At 41.6% G+C, this 20,732-nt stretch overlaps 1 protein-coding gene, 1 long non-coding RNA gene and 1 pseudogene across 2 annotated transcripts in view; 1 reads left to right on the forward strand and 2 right to left on the reverse strand.

Annotated features, from left to right (window-relative positions):
• LOC126355977 (UDP-glycosyltransferase UGT5-like) overlaps positions 1-20,732 on the reverse strand; it is a 66,409-nt gene that overhangs the window by 30,211 nt on the left and 15,466 nt on the right. Inside the window, exon 2 of the mRNA XM_050006593.1 lies at positions 14,178-14,380. Within this exon, the coding sequence (XP_049862550.1) occupies positions 14,178-14,360 (183 nt within the window). The 5' untranslated portion in view covers positions 14,361-14,380. The remainder of the gene's footprint in view (positions 1-14,177; positions 14,381-20,732) is intronic.
• LOC126355978 (uncharacterized) lies at positions 4,373-5,105 on the reverse strand. Its single transcript, XR_007565560.1, has 3 exons — positions 5,024-5,105; positions 4,769-4,865; positions 4,373-4,590 (listed from the first exon to the last, which is right to left on the reverse strand). It is a non-coding gene; the product is annotated as an uncharacterized LOC126355978 (long non-coding RNA).
• Positions 16,379-16,496, forward strand: LOC126356742 (5S ribosomal RNA; annotated as a pseudogene).

The following is a 20,732-nucleotide window of genomic DNA, read 5'->3' on the forward strand; positions in this document are numbered from 1 at the left end:
AACATTAACGCCACAACAAGAAAATTCGCCCACAGCGACGTTAGTCTCCCTAAAATCACAACTGGCAGTGTTGACCGCACAGGTAGCTGCATTACAAACAACGCACAACCGCCAACGGCCACGCCGCCGACGGTCACGAAGTCGCAATCGATCACCATCACTACAGAACTTATGCTGGTACCACAAGACATTTGGTAATGATGTGTAGGGCACCTTGCAAGTGGAAACGTGAGGCACACACCGTAGCAGCGATAACTTCCAGTGCAAACACTCGTCGACTTTTTGTGACAGACCGTGAAACAAAACTACAGTTTCTCGTCGATACAGGCGCAGAAGTGTCCGTATATCCAGCAAACCGCCTATCGCGCCGGACTGTTATCTATACGCCGCCAATGACTCCAAAATTAGAACATACGGCCGAGTAACATTATTCCTTAATTTCGGGCTACGCCGTGTGTTTGAATGGCAATTTACAGTCGCAGATTTATCGCAGCCTATTATCGGAGCAGATTTTTTTGTCCTTCTACGACTTACTGCCAGATCTACGACGTCAGCGAGTAATACAGGGTGTTTCAAAAATGACCGGTATATTTGAAACGGCAATAAAAACTAAACGAGTAGCGATAGAAATACACCGTTTGTTGCAATATGCTTGGGACAAAAGTACATTTTCAGGCGGACAAACTTTCGAAATTACAGTAGTTACAATTTTCAACAACAATCGATCCCTACAAGTGTACAGTGCTTCATAAACATTCCGTGAAGTGTTAATTTACGTGCAGTGATATAGTTATTTTTTACTTAGCTTTTGTTAGTTATTCCGTGCTGTTCATGTCTACACAATTCATTCATGTGTGTAGTGTGTAGTTATTGCTAAATGTATGTGGGAATAAAGGAACTGTTTTCTCCAACACCCACAGCACTATGTATTCTTCCGCGTTTGGTGGAACCTCAATAGATTTCCGTTTCACGTGGGACTGTAGCCAAACTGTCTCGGGTATTGTCAAGTACGATAGTAAGGGTACGTTTTGTGCTGTGCGTTACGCGCACATGGACTTGGCGATAATACGGGACAACAGCTTTACCGACGCATTTAACTTGGACAGCACTGGCCGATCAGCTGGTACAGCTAGGCTGCAGTGATGGTTCCAGCTGCAGTTCACAAGTAAAATGAGACGAGCAGAGGAGCAATACAGCTTCGAATATCACTTAATTTTTAAGCAGAATGAAACAATGCACTGCAAATCTCTCACAATTCGCTTCTTAGACCACTAGACGAAAATCGCAACATGTTATCAATTTTAGCTAATGTACTACTGCAATTAAAAACAAGAATGATGAAAATTCCTGACGTAACCACAGGGTAATTTCTCTGCATAAGCTGTGTTTAACGATAGAGAGTATTTGAGGATTTCACCGTATAGTCAAATATTCAAGCCACTGAAGGTATTACAGTTAGTCGTCTGGTAATATCTTAGCCCCTTCCTTATCCGAATCGGAGAAATACATTTCAATTCTGGAAGTGTCACCTCCTACGTTGATAACGGGCCTATCAACAACAGAATCCACGAAGCCAGCCAGGCACAGCAATTTCTCCTATTCTTTTATGACGAGCCACTCTATGTCCCGCCATCGATGGGCAGTGACGTGTGAAAAAGCTGTGTGTTTTAGTTCGAATACGTCTGACAGCTTAACAGTCTTGTTACTTCTCGGGCAAAATACCGCTCCAGATCAGTTTGTTGTGTTCATTTTGTAATGATACAGTAGCAAATGCAGCATTTGTATGATGTACTCGATATTGTGAAAATGATTATTTTTCATGTTTCTACGATTCTTATCAACCTCTGTGGTATAAAGCGATGAACGTAGCCCAAATAAAGAGGATTTGGTTTTTAATTTTTGCCCGAAAATTAAATTATTATGTTTTCTTAATTTAAACAGCTTTTATGAACAATCTTTTATAAAACATGGATAATTAAGAATTTGTATTTGAAATGGAAACAGGAATTTCGCGTCCAATATGTAATTAGAAGCAAGAAGACGTGCATTATTCACAAACAATGATGATGAGTTTTATAATTACGTGATGTAGAGGGAGACCAAGAGATGAATACACTAAGCAGATTCAGAAGGATTTAGGTTGCAGTAAGCGCTGGGAGATGAAGAAGCTTACACAGGATAGAGTAGCATGGAAAGCTGCATCAAACCAGTCTCAGCCGGCCGCGGTGGTCTCGCGGTTCTAGGCGCGCAGTCCGGAACCGTGCGACTGCTATGGTCGCAGGTTCGAATCCTGCCTCGGGCATGGATGTGTGTGATGTCCTTAGGATAGTTAGGTTTAAGTAGTTCTAAGTTCTAGGGGACTAATGACCACAGCAGTTGAGTTCCATAGTGCTCAGAGCCATTTTTTGAAACCAGTCTCAGGACTGAAGATCACAACAACAACAACAGGTATTTCAAATTGAATGAGAGAGAAAAAATGATATTGGGGAGATTTGAAGCAACGCACTAATAACATGATTTGGTTCACATCCAATTACACTACCAATTGCGCTGTACGTTCGAAGTAGATTTGTCAACTGCACTATATACTGCACTATATACAACGTTCTGAAAAGTTCATAGCTGATAATCTCGGTAAATTTATGAAAAACATTAAGAATAGCTCATTTCTCAGCCCTTTCAAACCGTGTTCCATGTGCGTGTTTCACTACGGATCAGAAAGCAGCTTCAGCCATTTTCATGCTCCAATTTAACAGTGCCACAATCAGAGCACAACAGTGCAGAGGCTGTAACTTAACACGAATTTTGAAATAAAAACTACATAGCTAAAGCGTGTTTAAGAAAAACATTGATGGCTGTTAATACACTTGAAATCTTAAAGTTTGATTTAACGTAACTTCTTAATAAGATATCTAAGACATAAGTAGGACCTACTTCTAACAACGTATTCTTATGATGAACAGATTCTAGATGGCTGTTGCACTAGACCAGTACCGTTCGCGGCGGATCGTCATGTAATATAGTAGTAGGCAGGAAATCGCGTATCTGTTAGAAATCACAGTGATTGAGAAGTCACAGATATCACAATAACAACTTTACAAAATCTAACTGCGATTTCAGTCACAGTTAGCAGTCGCAAGTACCATTTCATATTAAACGCCGTGAGCCATCTGTTGGCCGAATTCCATACTGCTTTCTGCGATTTCAGTGGCAAATCGCAACTAAGAGTCGCAAGTAGCAACTAAAAAGCACAGTTAACAGTGCCATCTGTTGGCCAAAGTTCGTACTACGCTCATCTCTGCGACACACTATCGAGTCTAACTGCGATTTCCGTGACAAATCGCAACTAAGAGTCACAAGTAGCAACTAAAAAGCGCAGTTAACATTCTTTTCCTAGTGCCATCTGTTGAACGATGTACGTACTTAGTTATGAGAGCCTTGTGCCTCACGAGATCGGTGTGCTGTGTGTGCATATGAAGGACTTATTTCATTAGTGGTACAAGTCCATTTTTGTTCATTTTGAGATACGGAGTCGTAAAGTTAAATGAGCGCTGAAAAATCTACAGTTGAGATACCAGAAATATTCAAGCATATGGCTTCTTGCTAGAAATGAACCTTTATTCATATTTGTTTGGATCATTAATTTCAGAAGCATTATAGACAGAAAAGTGGAGGTAATGGACTTGTACCACTATTGAAATAAGCCATTCACATTATATGACGACATGCACATAGAGCATCAGTTATGGTTGGTCAAACACAGCTGTGACTCTGAATGTATTATATTAATAAGAAGCAACATTGCGTTTTTCTCCTGAAAATATCAAGTAACGTAACAAATGTGATTCTGCTTCCAATATGACAATTTTGGTTAATACTCCACATGCCTATAGGACTTTGCAATGTTAACACAGCAGAACTCAGACATCTGTATAAGTGTAGTGAAATGAAAACAGTATTATTGAGTCATATGAATGCCTCACTTTTATTCCGGCACAGTTCAAGACTCGGGATAAAAGTTTTGCACATGGTGTTCTACGTAGCAACTTCACACACACGAACTTTTTGCCGACACTACTACCACCTACATACGTAAGGTTTTCCTGTGTTACTTTCAAGTACTGCACTTAAGCTATTCCTGATTTAACTGGAAGATCTGTACTTCCCACTTCCGTATCAACAGCCTCAAAATGCATATTGTAGTCTTTGTGATAAGTTACAGGTCAGTGTCACACCAAGATTGTAGAGAAGGGGGGGGGGGGCGGCATGTCACTGGTAAACAGTAGTTGGAACTAGTGTTTACCAGTAAATAAGTGGCGGAAAATTACGGGTATAGGACGGCTTAAACATGTGGAAAATGAGATTTTCATTATTCACTCACTGTATTTAACATTTATTAATCCTTTAAAATCGCATAACAACTTCAATAAAACACAGTTTAATCACTCATCTGCACACTTATTTCACAATTATGTCACTTTTTAACTGCAAATCCTCTAAGAGCTGTCTTGAATCTTCACGAGTCTCTCTCAACAGCCTTGATGTGGATAGATATGTACAGCAACCAGTAATCAAGAGTCAGAACTGTGTCTGCAAAATCACAAGGATTATTAAACAATTTTTGCTGTCACTAATTACAAGCAATATAATTGACAGAGTAGATTGTTAATATTTGCTGTAATGAAAGCCACTCAATGGGGTATATTTCACATTTGCAAGAACGATCTCACTGAACTAATTAAGTCCATCGAAACACTTAGAAACTAACCTCTCGGCTGACGAAAACGGTCTAAAGACGCAGTGGTAATTTCTCCAGATCTGTTGAGTTATCAATTTACTGAGTGACTGAAATGTAGTTCGGGTACCTGTGAACATAACAATATGTTAGAATTCATTTTCTAAACACGAACTATTACGCTACTATATGGCTACTTACATATTAATTACACTATTAATATTTTCACAGTTGTTTCTTTAATACATAATTAAATCCAACGGAAGAACAAACGTAAAACTTACTTACCAATGACAGGTTTGCTGAGAGGCAATTTTCTGTGTGGGCAGATGTAACTTTTTCATACGGTGGTAAGTCGCAGAAATCGCAGAAGTATCAGAAATCGCAGAAGTATCAGAAATCGCAGAAGTAGCAGAAATCGCAGAAGTAGCAGAAGTCACAGAAATCACAGAAGTAGCAGAAGTCACAGAAATTGCGGAAGTAGCAGAAATCGCAGAAATAACAGTGGCGTAGGGATACGCGACCTACGTTCCTTAACTGCGACTCTTAACTGCCATAAATCACAGTTAAGAATATCAGATACTGAAATGTAGCATTTACAGAAATCACTGATATCGGAAAATCGCAGTTTAGCCCATCACTAATGTAATACCCACTTTATATCGCTCCCGGCTCGTCTAGAGCCTGTGCACCCGGAGAATGACTCATGCATGCACAGTGACAGATGGTCTGAAGCGGATTCAGTCGAGTACGTAGTTCTAATTTTCATCCAACAGAGAACAGTAGTGCACAGAGGCTTTCAAGAAGCAGGTCAAGAGAATGTGTTTGCGAATTTCTCTGTTTATTTCTTATGGATTTTTTTTGTTTATATACCTTTGTAAAGTTTTGTATATGCTTTTAGTATTGTGGATGATGCGCGAATGTGGTCTAAAGTAAATATGTAGATCATTGTGGTACTAATGAACGCTGTACGAACGAGTATGACAAAATTTTAAGACCGTATGAATGCAAACGACGGGGAATTTTGTATCATAATATGTTAAGTAAGTTTATGGTAAAAGGAAAGCTAATCGAGTGCAAAGTAAAATAGTTAACAATGTAAAGTACAAACAAAATATCAGAATGTTAAATATTTATTTCGGGAAAAAGTTCAGTTCGAAAGTGCGTTGTTTGTTGATTGGTTAGTCATGCAAAGCGCGGACTAACGTGCGAGAATAATGTTCTCCTATTGGCACTAAAGAAAACTGACCAGTCTCTTCTCTTGAAGGTACAGAATGCTTACAGCTGTCTAGAGTAGTCGCAGTCTAGAATATAGTGATGGGCTAAACTGCGATTTTCCGATATCAGTGATTTCTGTGAATGCTTCTTTTCAGTATCTGTTATTCTTAAATGTGGTTTGTCACAGTAAAGAGTCGCAATTAAGGAACCTAGGTCGTGTATCCCTCCACCACTGCTATTTCTGAGATTTCTGCTACTTCCGCGATTTCTTCTACTTCTGCTACTTCCACGACTTCAGCAATTTCTGCGACTTCTGCTACTTCTGCGATTTCTGATACTTCTGCGATTTCTGCAACTCCTGCTACTTCTGCGACTTACCACCGTATGAAAAAGTTACATCTGTCCACACAGAAAACTGCATCTCAACAAACCTGTCATTAGTAAGACTGTTTTACATTTGTTCCTCCGTTGGCTTTAATTATGTAGCAAAGAAACAACTGTGAAAATATTAATAATGTAATTAATATGTAAGTAGCCATACAGTACCGTAATAGTTCGTGTTTAGAAAATGAATTCTAACATATTGTTATGTTCTCAGCTATCCGAACTACATTTCAGTCACTCAGTAAAGTGATAACTCAAAATATCATTGTCAACAGATCTGGAGAAATTGCCACTTCGTCTTTAGACTGTCTTCGTCAGACGAGAGGTTAGTTTCTAAGTGTTTCGATGGAGTTAATTACTTCAGTGAAACATACCCTATTGAGTGGCTTTCATTACAGCAAATATTAGCAATCTACTCTGTCAATTATATTGCTTGTAATTAGTGACAGCAAAAATTGTTTAATAATCCTTGTGATTTTGCAGACACTGAATATTGGTTGCTGTACGTAACTATCCACATCAAGGCTGTTGAGAGAGACTCGTGAAGATTCAAGACAGCTCTTAGAGGATTTGCAGTTTAAAAGTGACATAATTGTGAAATAAGTGTGCAGATGAGTGATTGAACTGTGTTTTATTGGAGTTGTTGTGCGATTTTAAAAGAATAATAAATGTTAAATACAGTGAGTCAATAATGAAAATCTCATTTTCCACATGTTAAGCCGTCCAATTCCCGTAAATTCCCCGCCACTTATTTATTGGTAGACACTTTTTGGAGAGTGACATGCTTCCCCCCCCCCCTTTTCTCCACAATCTTGGTGTGACACTGACCTGTAACATATCACAAAGTCTACAACATGCATTTTGAGGCTGTTGATACGGAAGTGGGAAGTACAGATCTTCCAGTTAAATCAGAAATAGCTTAAGTGCATTACTTGAAAGTAACACAGGAAAAGCTTACTTATGTAGGTGGTAGTAGTGTCGGCAAAAAGTTCTTGTGTGTGAAGTTTCCATGTAGAACACCAGGTTTAAAACTTTTCTCCTGAGTCTTGAACTGTGTCAGAACAAAAGTGAGGCATTCATATGACTCCATAATACTGTTTTCATTTCACTACACTTATACAGATGTCTGAGTTCTGCTGTGTTAACATTGCAAAGTCCTGTAGGCATGTGGAGTATTAACCAAAACTGTCATATTGGAAGCAGAATCAAACACATTTGCTACTTTACTTGATATTTTCAGGAGAAAAAGGCAATGTTGCCTTTTATTAATATAAGACATTCAGAGTGGCAGCTGTGTTTGACCTACCATAACTGATGCTGAATGTGCATGTCGTCATATAATATGAAAGGCTTATTTCATTAGTGGTGCAAGTCCATTACCTTCACTTTTCTGTCTATAATGCTTCTGAAATTAATGATCCAAAGAAACATTAATAAAGGTTCATTTCTAGCAAGAAGCCATATGCTTGAATATTTCTGGTATCTCAACTGTAGATTTTTCAGCACTCATTTAACTTTACGACTCTGTATCTCAAAATGAACAAAAATGGACTTGTACCACTATTGAAATAAGCCCTTCATATGCACACACAGCACATCGATATCGTGAGACACAAGGCTCTCATAACGAAGTACGTACGTTGGTCAACAGATGGCACTAGGAAAAGAATGTTAACTGCGCTTTTCAGTTGCTACTTGCGACTCTTAGTTGCGGTTTGTCACAGAAATCGCAGTTTGACTCGGCAGCGAATAGCTTAGTATGAACTTTGCTCAACAGATGTCACTGCTAACTGCGCTTTTTAGTTGCTACTTGCGACTCTTAGTTGCGACTTGTCACTGAAATCGCAGAAAGCAGTACGGAATTCGGCCAACAGATGGCTCACGACGTTGAATGTGAAATGCTACTTGCGACTGCTAACTGTGACTGAAATCGCAGTTACATTTTGTAAAGTTGTTATTGTGATATCTGTGACTTCTCAGTCATTGTAATTTCTAACAGATACGCGATTTCCTGCCCACCACTACTAGAATAGTCGGAGCCCAGCCTTTCAATGGTACAGTCGAGTGTAGTATGAGCTCCGCAGGAAGTTATAATTTGCCGGTTTTAGTTGTACTAAATGCTTCAAAAGTGTTTCAAAGTGAAGACATTTTTATTCCCATGGTTTTTTTTCAGAAAGTACGGATTTTTTTAATAATTTTGTGTATTTCGCATGCCATATTGTCTAAAAACTTGAGTGCATTAGATACCGATAAACCTAATAGTATGGCGAGCGTTTTCATTTAAGAACAATCCGTGCTTAGTAGCTGTTCAGATTTCGGAAAATACGTTACCATAAACTTACTAACGTGAATGAAAGGATTTGTGCATGACTGTATTAAGATTAGCATGGGCTTGGCAAAGAACGTGTACATTATCAAGGTTCAGAATATACCGAAGTTTTGCCAGTATTTCCACCTTTCATTCAAAATTAAGACCTTCTCCCGATTCTTGGAATAGTTACTTTGTATGGAGCCTGATGCGAGTTGCAGTTTACTAGCACGGGCTTGGCAGAGAACGTGTACATTATCAAGGTTCAGAATATACTGAAGTTTTGCCAGTATTTCTACCTTTCATTCAAAATTAAGACCTTCTCCCGATTCTTGGAATAGTTACGTTGTATGCAGCCTGATGCGAGTTGCAGTTTATTAGCACGGGCTTGGCAGAGAACATGTACATTATCAAGGTTCAGAATATACCGAAGTTTTGCCAGTATTTCCACCTTTCATTCAAAATTAAGACCTTCTCCCGATTCTTGGAATAGTTACGTTGTATGCAGCCTGGTGCGAGGTGCTGTTTGGTAGGTTTCTGCTCAGCTTTCAAACCGTCGTTCTGCTGCAACAAGTTCACGGGTAGGTGTAGGTAATGGACGAAAGGTATCCCGCTGCAGCAGGGTGTTTCGCTTAAATCATTGGTATAATACTGAGTTGTTATCACAGGACAGCAAACAGTGTGTGTTATTGCTTAGAAGGTCTCAGACTGGTCACGTTGAATGGGTTACGATGAAGATGAAATAATGTGACTGGTCACCAAAAAACTAGGTTGTTATTGGTAGATCTATGTGGGTGTGTTTCCTTAAAATCTGTCTTACAGACCAAGAATCGTGGCTTAAGATCATCGAAACCTCTTTCATTGGTTCATTTCCAAGAAAAGGGATGTACAAGAAGATATAGGTAAGGAGTATAGCTTGGGATGTCATGATTGCAGTTCACACACACACACACACACACACACACACACACACACACACACAAACATACATACACTAAAGAGCCATAGAAACTGCCTAATATCGTGTAGGGCCAACGCGAGCACGTAGAAGTGCCGCAACACGACGTGCCAGGAACTTGACTAATGTCTGAAGTAGTGCAGAAGGGAAATGACACAATGAATCCTGCAGCGCTGTCCATAAATCAGTAAGAGTATGAGGGCGTGGAGATCTGTTCTGGAAAACACGTTGCAAGGCATCCCAGATATGCTCAATAATGTTCATGTCTGGGGAGTCTGGTGGCCAGCGGAAGTGTTTAAATTCAGACGAGTGTTCCTGCAGTCACTCTGTAGCAATTTTGGACATGTGCGGTGTCGCATCGTCCTGCTGGAATTCCCCAAGTCCGTGGAATGGATGCAGGTGATCAGGAAGTATTCTTACGTACGTGTCACCTGTCATGGTCATATATAGACTTATCGGTGGTCCAATATCACTCCAACTGCACACGGCCCACATCATTACAGAGCCTCCACCAGCTTCAACAGCCCTCTGCTGACATGCAGAAACCACGGATTCATGAGGTTGTCTCCATACCCTCACACTTCGATCCGCTCGATACAATTTGAAACAAGACTCGTCCGACCAGGTAACATGTTTCCAGTCATCAACAGTCCAATGTCGGTGTTGACGGGCCCAGGTGAGGCATAAAACTTTGTGTCGTGCAGTCATCGAGGGTACACGAGTGGGCCTTTGGCTCCGAAAGCGCATATCGATGATGTTTCGTTGAATGGTTCGCACAAAGACACTTGCTGATAGCCCTGCACTGAAATCTGCAGCAGTTTGCGGAAGGGTTGCACTTCTGTCACGTTGAACGATTCTCTTCAGTCGTTGTTGGTCGCGTTCTTGCAGGATCTTTTTCCGACCGCAGCGATGCCGGAGATTATTTTGATGTTTTACCGGATTCTTGATATTCACGGTACACTCTTGGAACGGTCGTAGCGGAAAATCCCCACATCACCGCTACCTCGGAGATGCTGTGTCCCATCGCTCGTGAGCCGATTATAACACCACGTCCAAATGCACCTAAATCTTGATAAGGTGCAATTGTAGCGGCAGTAACCGACCTAACAACTGCACCAGACACTGGTTGTCTTATACAGGCGTTACCGACCACAGCGCTGTATTTTGCCTCTTCACAGTATCTCTGTATTTGAATACTCATATACTCATGCCTATAGCAACTTATTCGGCGCAGCCTCGAAGGTATTCTATACTGTGAGAGCCTCTTCACCTCCAGATAACTACTGCAAGCTACATCTTACTGAATCCGCTTATGTATTCTTCGTCTATTGGTTTCTTTCTACGATTGTTCCCCCCCCCTCCCTCATTTTCCTTCAATACTAAATTGGTGATCCCTTGACGTCGCAGAATGCGTCCATCAACCGATCCCTTCTTTTGGTCAATCTGAACCACAAATTTCTTGTCTCTACAATTCTATTCAGTACTTTCTCATTAGTTACGTGTTCAACGTACCAAATCTTCAACATTCTTCTGTAGCACCACATTTCGAAACCTTCCATTCTCTTTTTATCTAAACTGTTTATCGTCTATGATTCACTTCCATTCATGGCTACACTCCAGACAAATACCTTAAGAAAAGACTTCCTTAGACTCAAATCTATATTCGAAGTTAATAAATTTCTCTTCTTCAGAAATGATTTTCTTGCCACTGCCAGCCTACAGTTTACATCATGTCTACTTTGGCCATCATGAGTTATTTTTCTGCCCAAATAGGAACACTCATCTGCTAGTTTAAGTTTCTCGTTTCCTAATGTGTTTCCCTTAACATCACCTGATTTAATTCGCCCACAATCCATTATCCTTGTTTTGTTTTTGTTGATGTACATCTTATACCCTCCATACAAGACGCTGTCCATTCAGTTCAACTACTCTTCCCAGTCCTTTACTGTCTCTGACACCGTTACAGTGTCATGGGCACACCTCCTAGTTTCTATTTCTTTGTTCTGTTCTTTAATTCCTACTCAAAATTTTCTTTGGTTTCTTTTACTGCTTAGTCAATGTGCATATTGAATGATATCGAGGGTGGGCTTCACACAAGCTGTAAATAGCCTTTCCCTCCTTGTATTTTACCCACGCTATCTTCAGAATTTCGAAGATAGTATTCCAGTCTACATTGTCAAAATCTAACCATACTGTAGAGCTACATGTCCTCGGGAAAAATTACTGCTACTTTCAGCCGTTCGCAGTACCGCCACAGCAAGGCCGTTTTGCTTGACGTTGCAAGGCCAGATTAGCCAGTCATCCATACTGTAGAGCTACATGTCCTCGAGAAAAATTACTGCTACTTTCAGCCGTTCGCAGTACCGCCACAGCAAGGCCGTTTTGTTTGACGTTGCAAGGCCAGATTAGCCAGTCATCCATACTGTAGAGCTACATGTCCTCGGGAAAAATTACTGCTACTTTCAGCCGTTCGCAGTACCGCCACAACAAGGCCGTTTTGCTTGACGTTGCAAGGCCAGATTAGCGAGTCATCCAAACTGTTGCCCCTGCAGCTACGTACGATAGGTACAGTTCTTTGTAACTGTATTGCTTCTGCAATATTTTAAGTAAATATGTAGCATGCAGTCTCCTTTAATCAATGTGAACAAGAACCTGCTTGATATAGCGATGTAATTTTTTATAATTTCCTTTTTAAGAGAGTAGCTAAATAACAAGCTAATATAGTACAACACCAAAGAAGTTTTTTTTTTTTCGAGTGCGAACGATTGCAGCTATCTTTCGGCACCACTGGTATTGCCGCAACATATTTTATGATGTGAGTTTCACAGCTCTGGATCATGTGGTAAATTCTGATTCTGTGATCAACAATATGGTTTGTGAGCTGTATAATGCTGTTATCTAAATTTTCGGTGAGTAAAAATTTGAGGTTTCCTTTCTTTTACTTTATACTGAGAGAACTGCGGAAGCTTTGTGCCAACCGTTTGCACATGGTACATCGCTATCATGTTATCCTGCCACGTTGGTCTTGAGCACGCCTGACGTTATGCAATTGTGCCTCTGACGAAGAGCTACTGTAAGCAATAATTTTCTGTACACTGTCTACAAATAAATTAGCTGAAAACCCCGTAAGATGTATTGCAAGCAATCTACGTTAGAAAACCGCATAGACATGTTCACAGTGTAGGTAAATAAAATATCTGCATCTACAATATGTGCCTGGAAAAAAACCTCTGTAAAAAAGTCTTCTCGGTTAGCATCAGACTAGAGCGTCCCTTCAACGCAACGTTTCGATAAGACCAGTGAGAAGAAGATTAGCATGCTGCCTCATACTTTTGCGTTACAGGCGAAACAACAACGTACATTCGGAAACGACAGAGACTAGGTGGTTGTGGAACCAATGATAGTGATGCTCGTAGAAGACTCTCCGTTTTATCAATAGCTGCTTCTTTCTTAGGTTCTATCAACACGAAAGTATTACGGACATGCATCGGGAGCTGTAATATCAGTCTCTGGAGAGAAGGCGACGTTCTTTTCGAGAAACACTCCCGAAAAAATTTAGAGAACCGGCATTTGAAGCTGGGTGCCAAACGACTCTAGCGCCGCCGGCACACATTGGGCGTAAGGACCGTGAAGATAAAATACGAGAAATTAGGTCTCTTACTGAAGCATATAGACAGTTGTTTTCCCCTCGCTCTGTCTGCGAGTGGAACAGGAAAGGAAATGAGTTGTAGTGGTACATAGCACCCTCCGCCAGGCACCGCACTGTGGCTTTGGAGTATCTACGTAGCTGTGGACATAGATGTAGATGTAGAAGTCAGAATGTTATCAGCGAATTTGTGTTGCCGTATAATTTGCAAGCAGATCTTATGTGTAAGCCACTGATCAAGCAAACCAGTTAACTGTATCACATTAAATCTCCACTGCTTCCTATCATCCGTAGGGATAGTATCACTGGACCTTATTAGTCAAATGTTGTTGGCTTGCTGCGTTTACGTTCTGTTTCACCGTATAGCGAAGTATTTGGTCATGTATTGAAGACCATATCTGCGCATGGTGCTGTAGTAAATATAATAAAATAAAATATAATAAAGATCCCTATACCACAATTGGATCGTTAATAGAATGGGAAACGAAATCTTGTAGTTAGGTATTTTAAGTGCGAAATTTACATATACACATCCTACCGAGGTTCGTATAGCTGGGCTTTTTATGCGAGACAAAGTTGCCAAACACTTGTCTTCTCCACCATTGTCCTGTCCACCTATTCCTCATCTGCGCGTCTGCGAGGGAGCACCTTCTGTGTATCTGTTACCTTCTTCAGGACGGGTAAGACGATGTTCGGAATTTATAAAAAAAAAAAAGGTGCCTGACGGACTCCAATAATTTACCACCTGATGCTTTGATCACTCGACGAAACGTTCCACCAAGATAGTGGTACCCAGCCGAGCGACTCGTCAGTGAAAGGCAATGAGTTTCATCAGTTCAGTTTATGAAGATAAGATTCCATACTTCAGAGTAAGATTTATATAATGTACTCACGCTCATGTGTTGATTTTTATGGTTTGCACTCTTACCTTCACAGGGTCCGTTGTAATAAGTGTGACCTGGTGGCCTCTCTTGGCGAGCTCGAGAGCTATCAGTCGGAAGGGCAGCTGGTGGCTGATAGAGGGCGTTGGGATGATGCCCAAAATCCTGGCCGAATGCGTGCCTCCAACAACCAAAATCAACGTCAATGTACGCAACAAAATGGTCTTCATGGCACCACTGTCAGGAAACTCTGTAAACGAAAATTATGTTATTGTACTGACGTACATGGGAGCAGTATTAGCTGTATATACGTCTACATCTGAAAGAAAGAAAATATGTGTTGCCTTGTCGATGGTGTTATCGCCAGAGACGGAGCACTTGTTCTGGTGATTAATAAAGAAAGCAGGTGCAATACCGAACACCCTGTCCCTCGAAATTCTCACCTCGCTTCCTGTATCCGCTCTCTCTCCCCCACCCATACCGTATATGCCTGTTCAGTTTGCCACGTGTTTTGTAGTACCTGGAACCACTTCACCCCAAAATTGAATCCCAGTACCACACAGCCCCAGCACTAAGAATTCTGGCCCACCTCGTGCCACCTTACTTACCTCTCCTTACACTCTACGTCCTTCCACACGATTATTACAAACCCTTCCCCTCCCAGACCATAAACTAATTCCTGACATCTACCGAGCTTAGGCTGTTAGCTATAACCTGTCCCACCACTACCTCACCCACGAGAAGGCTCCAACCCATCCAACAATTCTACACCTCCCCTCTCCTCACTCTTCCCAATACTCATTCTTATCACATAACTTCCTCTCCGATACCACTACATTTAATATCCCCAGCTAGAAATTCGTAACAGGTCCCCTAAAGCACCGTACTTCTCACCGTTTTCACGACTCCGCGAGTCACCATCCTATTAAGTTAATCAAGGTACTTACCTCTATGCTTGTCAATATCTTTTATGTATTTTATAATTATATCGTTAAAATCCATCTGTTGGGGGCTGCAGGTAACAAATAATCAATAAAAATACCTAGATACATGGAAGGAATAAACCAGAAAGCACTTAATATAACACTATGTTATCAAAAGTATCCGGACACTCCCAGAAACTTACGTTTTTCATATTAGGTGTATTTCGCTGTCACCTACTGCCAGGTACTCCATACCAGCGACCTCAGTAGTCATTAGACATCGTGAGAGAGCAGAATGGGGCGCTCCGCGGAACTCACGGACTTCGAACGTGGTCCGGTGATTCGGTGTCACTTGTGTCATACATCTGTCCGCGAAATTTCCACACTCCTAAACATCCTTAGGTCCACAGTTCCTGATATGATAATGAATTGGAAACGTGAAGGGACATGTACAGCTCAAAAGCGTACAGGCCGACATCGTCATTGACTGACAGGCGGTGGTGTTATGATGTGCTCGTGTTTTTCATTGAGGGGGCTTGCGCTCCTCTTTGTTTTGTGTGGCACTGTCACAGAACACAGGCCTACATTGATGTTTTAAGCACCTTATTGTTTTCCACTGTTAAAGGGCAATTCTGGGATGGCGATTGCACCTTTCAACACGATCGAGCACCTGTTCATAATGCACAGCCTCTGGCGAAGTGGTTACACGACAATAACATACTTGTAATGGACTGACCTGCACAGAGTCCTGACCTGAATCCTATAGAACACCTTTGGGATGTTTTTGAACGCCGACTTCGTGCCAGGCCTCAACGATCGACATCTATACCTCTCCTCAGTGCAGCACACCATGAAGAATGGGCTGCCATTCCCAAGAAACCTTCCTGATCCTGATTGAACGTATGCCTTAGATAGTGGAAGCTGTCATCAAGGCTAAGGGTAGGCCAACACCATATTGAATTCCAGCATTACCGATGGAGTGCGCCACGAACTTGTAAGTCATTTTCAGCCAAGTGTCCCAACAGTTTTGATGACAAGTGTATTTAGAGATTTAAGCTTTAATACTTCGTATTTAAAGCGCACAAATGCACATGTATGTCAGCAACACTTTTCATTATGATCGATTTCATTGTTTTAAGCTGTAGACAATCTGCTAGTGTATTTATGTTTTTCCCGCATTTTTCTGCAGATCAGAATATGGTTATTACAGACCGAAACCGGCAGTTTGAAGACAAAAATATTTGTGACCATTGATGTGAAGTAAAGGATATTTACTTTAATACTGGATGTCCAGACGCAAATACATTGTGGACTACGGTAATTTAGGCAACGGCCTTGTCGCAGTGGATACACCGGTTCCAGTGAGATCACCGAAGTTAAGCGCTGTCGGGCGTGGTCGGCACTTGGATGGGTGACCATCCGGGCCGCCATGCGCTGTTGCCATTTTTCGGGGTGCATTCAGCCTCGTGATGCCAATTGAGGAGCTACTCGACCGAATAGTAGCGGCTCAAGTCAAAGAAAACCATCATAACGACCAGGAGAGCGGTGTGCTGACCCCACGCCCCTCCTATCTGCATCCTCCCTGAGTATGAAAGGCGGTCGGATGGTCCCGGTAGGCCAGTCGTGGCCTGAAACCGAAGTGAGTACATCAGTAATTTAAGAGTCCTCTCGCTCTCGCTCCCCTCAAGCCCCCCTCTGAAAATCAAATAAAGCGAACAATGTTCCCAGCGACGACGGTTCGATAATTTTGAGGGACGTGTGACAGTAATTTGCCCATATTTAATCTAACGCGGTCGAAAATTCTGCCGAAAGTACTACAGTTCAGGTACAACAGTTTCTACTAGGGCTGACTGTTATGATCAACGAAATACGACTTCGTGGAGTCACCATTTGCTACTTTTACTTTTAACAATTGATAAATGAGTCACTCGGCAATTGACCACTGGCTTGTGACTCGTCACAGGTCACCAAATTAGTACAGCTACTTGAATAATTTCTCGACGATGAAATAGTGGAAGAAGATAAGGCCGAAAGCTCGGTGTAGATCCTCTTCCTCGATTACAACTATGAGTGAAATGTTTAAGGTGTACGGAGAACAGTGAGGCACAGACTTGCTACTACGAGGGCGAGGTGCGAAATGGAGACCGCAGTGAAAAACCGATTAAGCTTTGCACAGGTGTGTTGAGCACTGTCTCTAACATGCTCGTCGATCGCGTCACGCCACTATTTTCGGTTCTGAGCGCACAGTGAGCTTGTAATGTTGCTTAGAACAATAGTGTCTCCCGCCAGGCATGAGGGCCTCGTGTGAGATTTCGCCTGATGTCACGTCCACTAACATAACTGTCATGCGTTTCCTCCTGCATGACACTTCTCGGCCGCTCTCTGAAAGGGCAACAAAGGTGCTCCTGCAGCGTTTTCGATGGGAAGTGTTTTATCACCCCCTAATTGATTCTCCCTGAGTTTCATCTCTGCTCATACGAACCGCTAGCTGTGAAAACGACGTTCTGGCACAGACAATCAGCAGTAGACCAGCGTAGAGAAATGGCAGAAAGCACAGGCTGCTTCCTTCTGTGATGAGGATATTGAAAAGTTCGTAGAACGCTACAACAAATGTCTAAATCGAAGTGGCGACTACGTAGAGAAATAGCTGGAAGGTGTACCTAACTGTTGCAAATGAAACATTTTTAATTTTCACAGTGGTTTCCATTTTGCAACCGATTGGACCTTATTTTCCTAGTAGGCTTCGTAGATGCTACAAACGAGATGATTCTTCGTATTTTTCTTTTTTCTTTGTTTAAAGAATTCCTACGGCAAATTTTTCCAAGCTTACTATACTGCAGGTAAGATAGCGCGCAAATGATTGCGTCTCCCAAACAGCGCTGGCACCGTAAAATTGACCTGGAGAAATATTTACATTGGGTGTAATTTTGCGAGAGGGGTTAATACTGTCGTTTCTATGTCATTTCGAAAGCCCGTACGTGCTCATTGGCTAGTTCTAAATGGAGAGTGCTTCAATGGATTCATTCTGTCCCGGCTGGGCCCAGGTTTGGCAGAAGTAACAACACTATAAAAAATGTAGCGAAATACTGGAAGACCTGCCGCAATCGATGCTTAGTGCAAGGATTCGCAGTTGACGTGATGTATGTGACGTGAAGTGATGTATTGTGCACAAATATTTAGAAAAATGTGTTATGTTATGATTACACGATTGACGAACACTCAATGGAAACATGTACATCCGTTTAAATATCCAAGTGAATGCGTACGCCGTGGTTTTAAGTGTTAACAGTACATAAAACTAATCATAGGAAAGGAGCAAGACATTCATCGCTTGATCCTTGGAAAGTGTAGTCCACCAGCAAAGGAGATATCTTTCAGCCTTGTTCGACCGATATTTCTGTATTGGTCACCAGTCTGGGACCCTTACCAGATAGCACTGATACAGGACAAAAAATCGAAAGGAGAGCAGCGTGTTTCGCCATGTGGTAGTTTAGGAATGGCAAAAGCGCAATGGATGTGCACAAGCAACTCCAGTATCAGTATAAATGCTTACGGAAAAACTATTCTGAAAGTATTACCGTCTCTGAATTCAATAGGACACTCAACATCTGCAAGGCTCTTGTGGCGTGCTAGAGTACTGAAGTAAAAGGAATACCAAAGTAATGATCTGGCCACGTTTTCATTATTTCTTTTAATTGAAGCACACTTGTGTTAATGGAACATACAGCATAAAGACGGTTATATTCCTTAAGTTTCGTCTGCTTAAGGTGTTAACGACATAACATGTCACTTATTTTACTGTTTCAGACACACCACTGTCGTAAAAGCGAAGTTACGGGCTTTACGAATGTGTAATCAGTCCCTGGATGTTAAATGGAAACTGAGTGCCTTCGTATACTTGTAAATACGCTTGTATTTATTATGCTGAGGGACATAAGGCTACAGAAAAAATTCTGTATTTCAGTAGAATGAAAAATTTATCGATAATGCAGGCAAGTAACTTTGTTACCTTGTTTGTTTAATACTTTCAACCCTGTTGATTCTCCTAATGTGCTTTTTGGCTCTTAAATGTGCGCGTCTAAGGGACTTGTTTCATCAGTATCCCAGAATTATATACGTTTCCTCATATTCCGCCCGATATGAAAAGGTTTTTCATTAGTTTCCTAACCTGACAACGGCGTAGTACTATTGCGGGCACGTCTTGCGCCTGTCCAGCCAGCAGTCAACACTACATCTGACGGAAGTGGTTACATAACCACAGGGAGCTGGCCTTCCCGGAGACAGACCTAACTTAACCATCATCCACCCGGCCGCGAAATCGCGTCCCGTGTACTGATAGAGATCCTTGGCTCCAACTGTGCCATACGGTTGTCCACACTTCCCTCACCTATGGTTCGACAGCGTGGGCCACGATTAGTAGCAGTCTCCAGCGCCTGCAGAGTAAGGTGCTTCGGTGGAGCCTGCATGCTCCTCCACTCAAGAGCATTGTTACCCTGCAAGAGGAGACAGACATGGTCCCTCTAAAGACGACCATTCGAGAGAAGGTGAGGCGCCTGTACGATAAAGTGAACGCCGTGCGTGACACGGTCAGTGGCTTTCAATACATTGGCACCACGACTCCCACGCATTGGCACCACCACACTGTTCCTCTTAGGATCCTCGAACACTAGGATTTGGACCACGGCTAACGACAGCCCTGGTAACAGCGACTCATACTGTGGCGGATTTTGATAATAAAGCTCATTATGTGCAATCCTTGGTATGGCCGCTACTATAATCACCGATATAGTTGTGTCACTTCTTACTGACATCATTAGAGTTCCACCACCGGAGGCTGGTACAGAACTTCAAGTCCCATCGCCATACCTTCAACGTCCAATACAATGGTGTCATTGTAAAATAGAAATATTTTATTCCTACACTATGGGACTTGGACCAGTATAAACCAGTAACTCTGTACTGCAACCTCTAACCCCCAGCTCAAGGAAAAGGGAGAGAGAAGAAGAAGAGCATTTCACTTTCTGGGCCAGGCGCCAAATACAGTCGCATTCCATCAATCAAGAAAGACTCTGTGTTTCATGTCAGTGAGCAGTTGGTGGACTTCTTGTCTATGATTCTGCTCTAGACTAGACGGCGTTTCATCGTACTGGAACTCTGAAACTGAACTATCGTTCTGGGACTTTAACTCATACTGAGTGTAAGTGTGCAAAACTTTAACTTTCACCCATCAGAACTTGAACATTGACTAATAGAGTGCATTGTGTATATACTACTTAGTGATATTTTCTAAAAGTGTTTTCTTCTGGTAGTTCTTACATCTTCAAACAATATCGATGTTTATTTATTCTCCATGTAAGTACATGTTCATTCACTACTCAAAAAGATACTTTCCTTTCAGTACTATTTTTTCCTTATTCAAGAATAACTGTCTTTGTCAACTGATTCAATCTAACGTTGTACTAAAACACACAACAGAAAAGATATATTCTGTTAAAAGAAATTAGTTCTCCCAAATCTATGTGAACATTTATTGCCAGACAAACCAGGTGGACACAACGACTACTTAATCACCGACAAACCAGTATCAAACTATTTATATACTACGTTAGATTCATATCGAACCGTTGAATATGGTAGACCCCAAAATCGGCCAATAGTGTGAAAATTAATGACTGTGAC

Source organism: Schistocerca gregaria, chromosome 3 (assembly GCF_023897955.1).
Source record: "Schistocerca gregaria isolate iqSchGreg1 chromosome 3, iqSchGreg1.2, whole genome shotgun sequence".
NCBI classification, from domain to species: domain Eukaryota; kingdom Metazoa; phylum Arthropoda; class Insecta; order Orthoptera; family Acrididae; genus Schistocerca; species Schistocerca gregaria.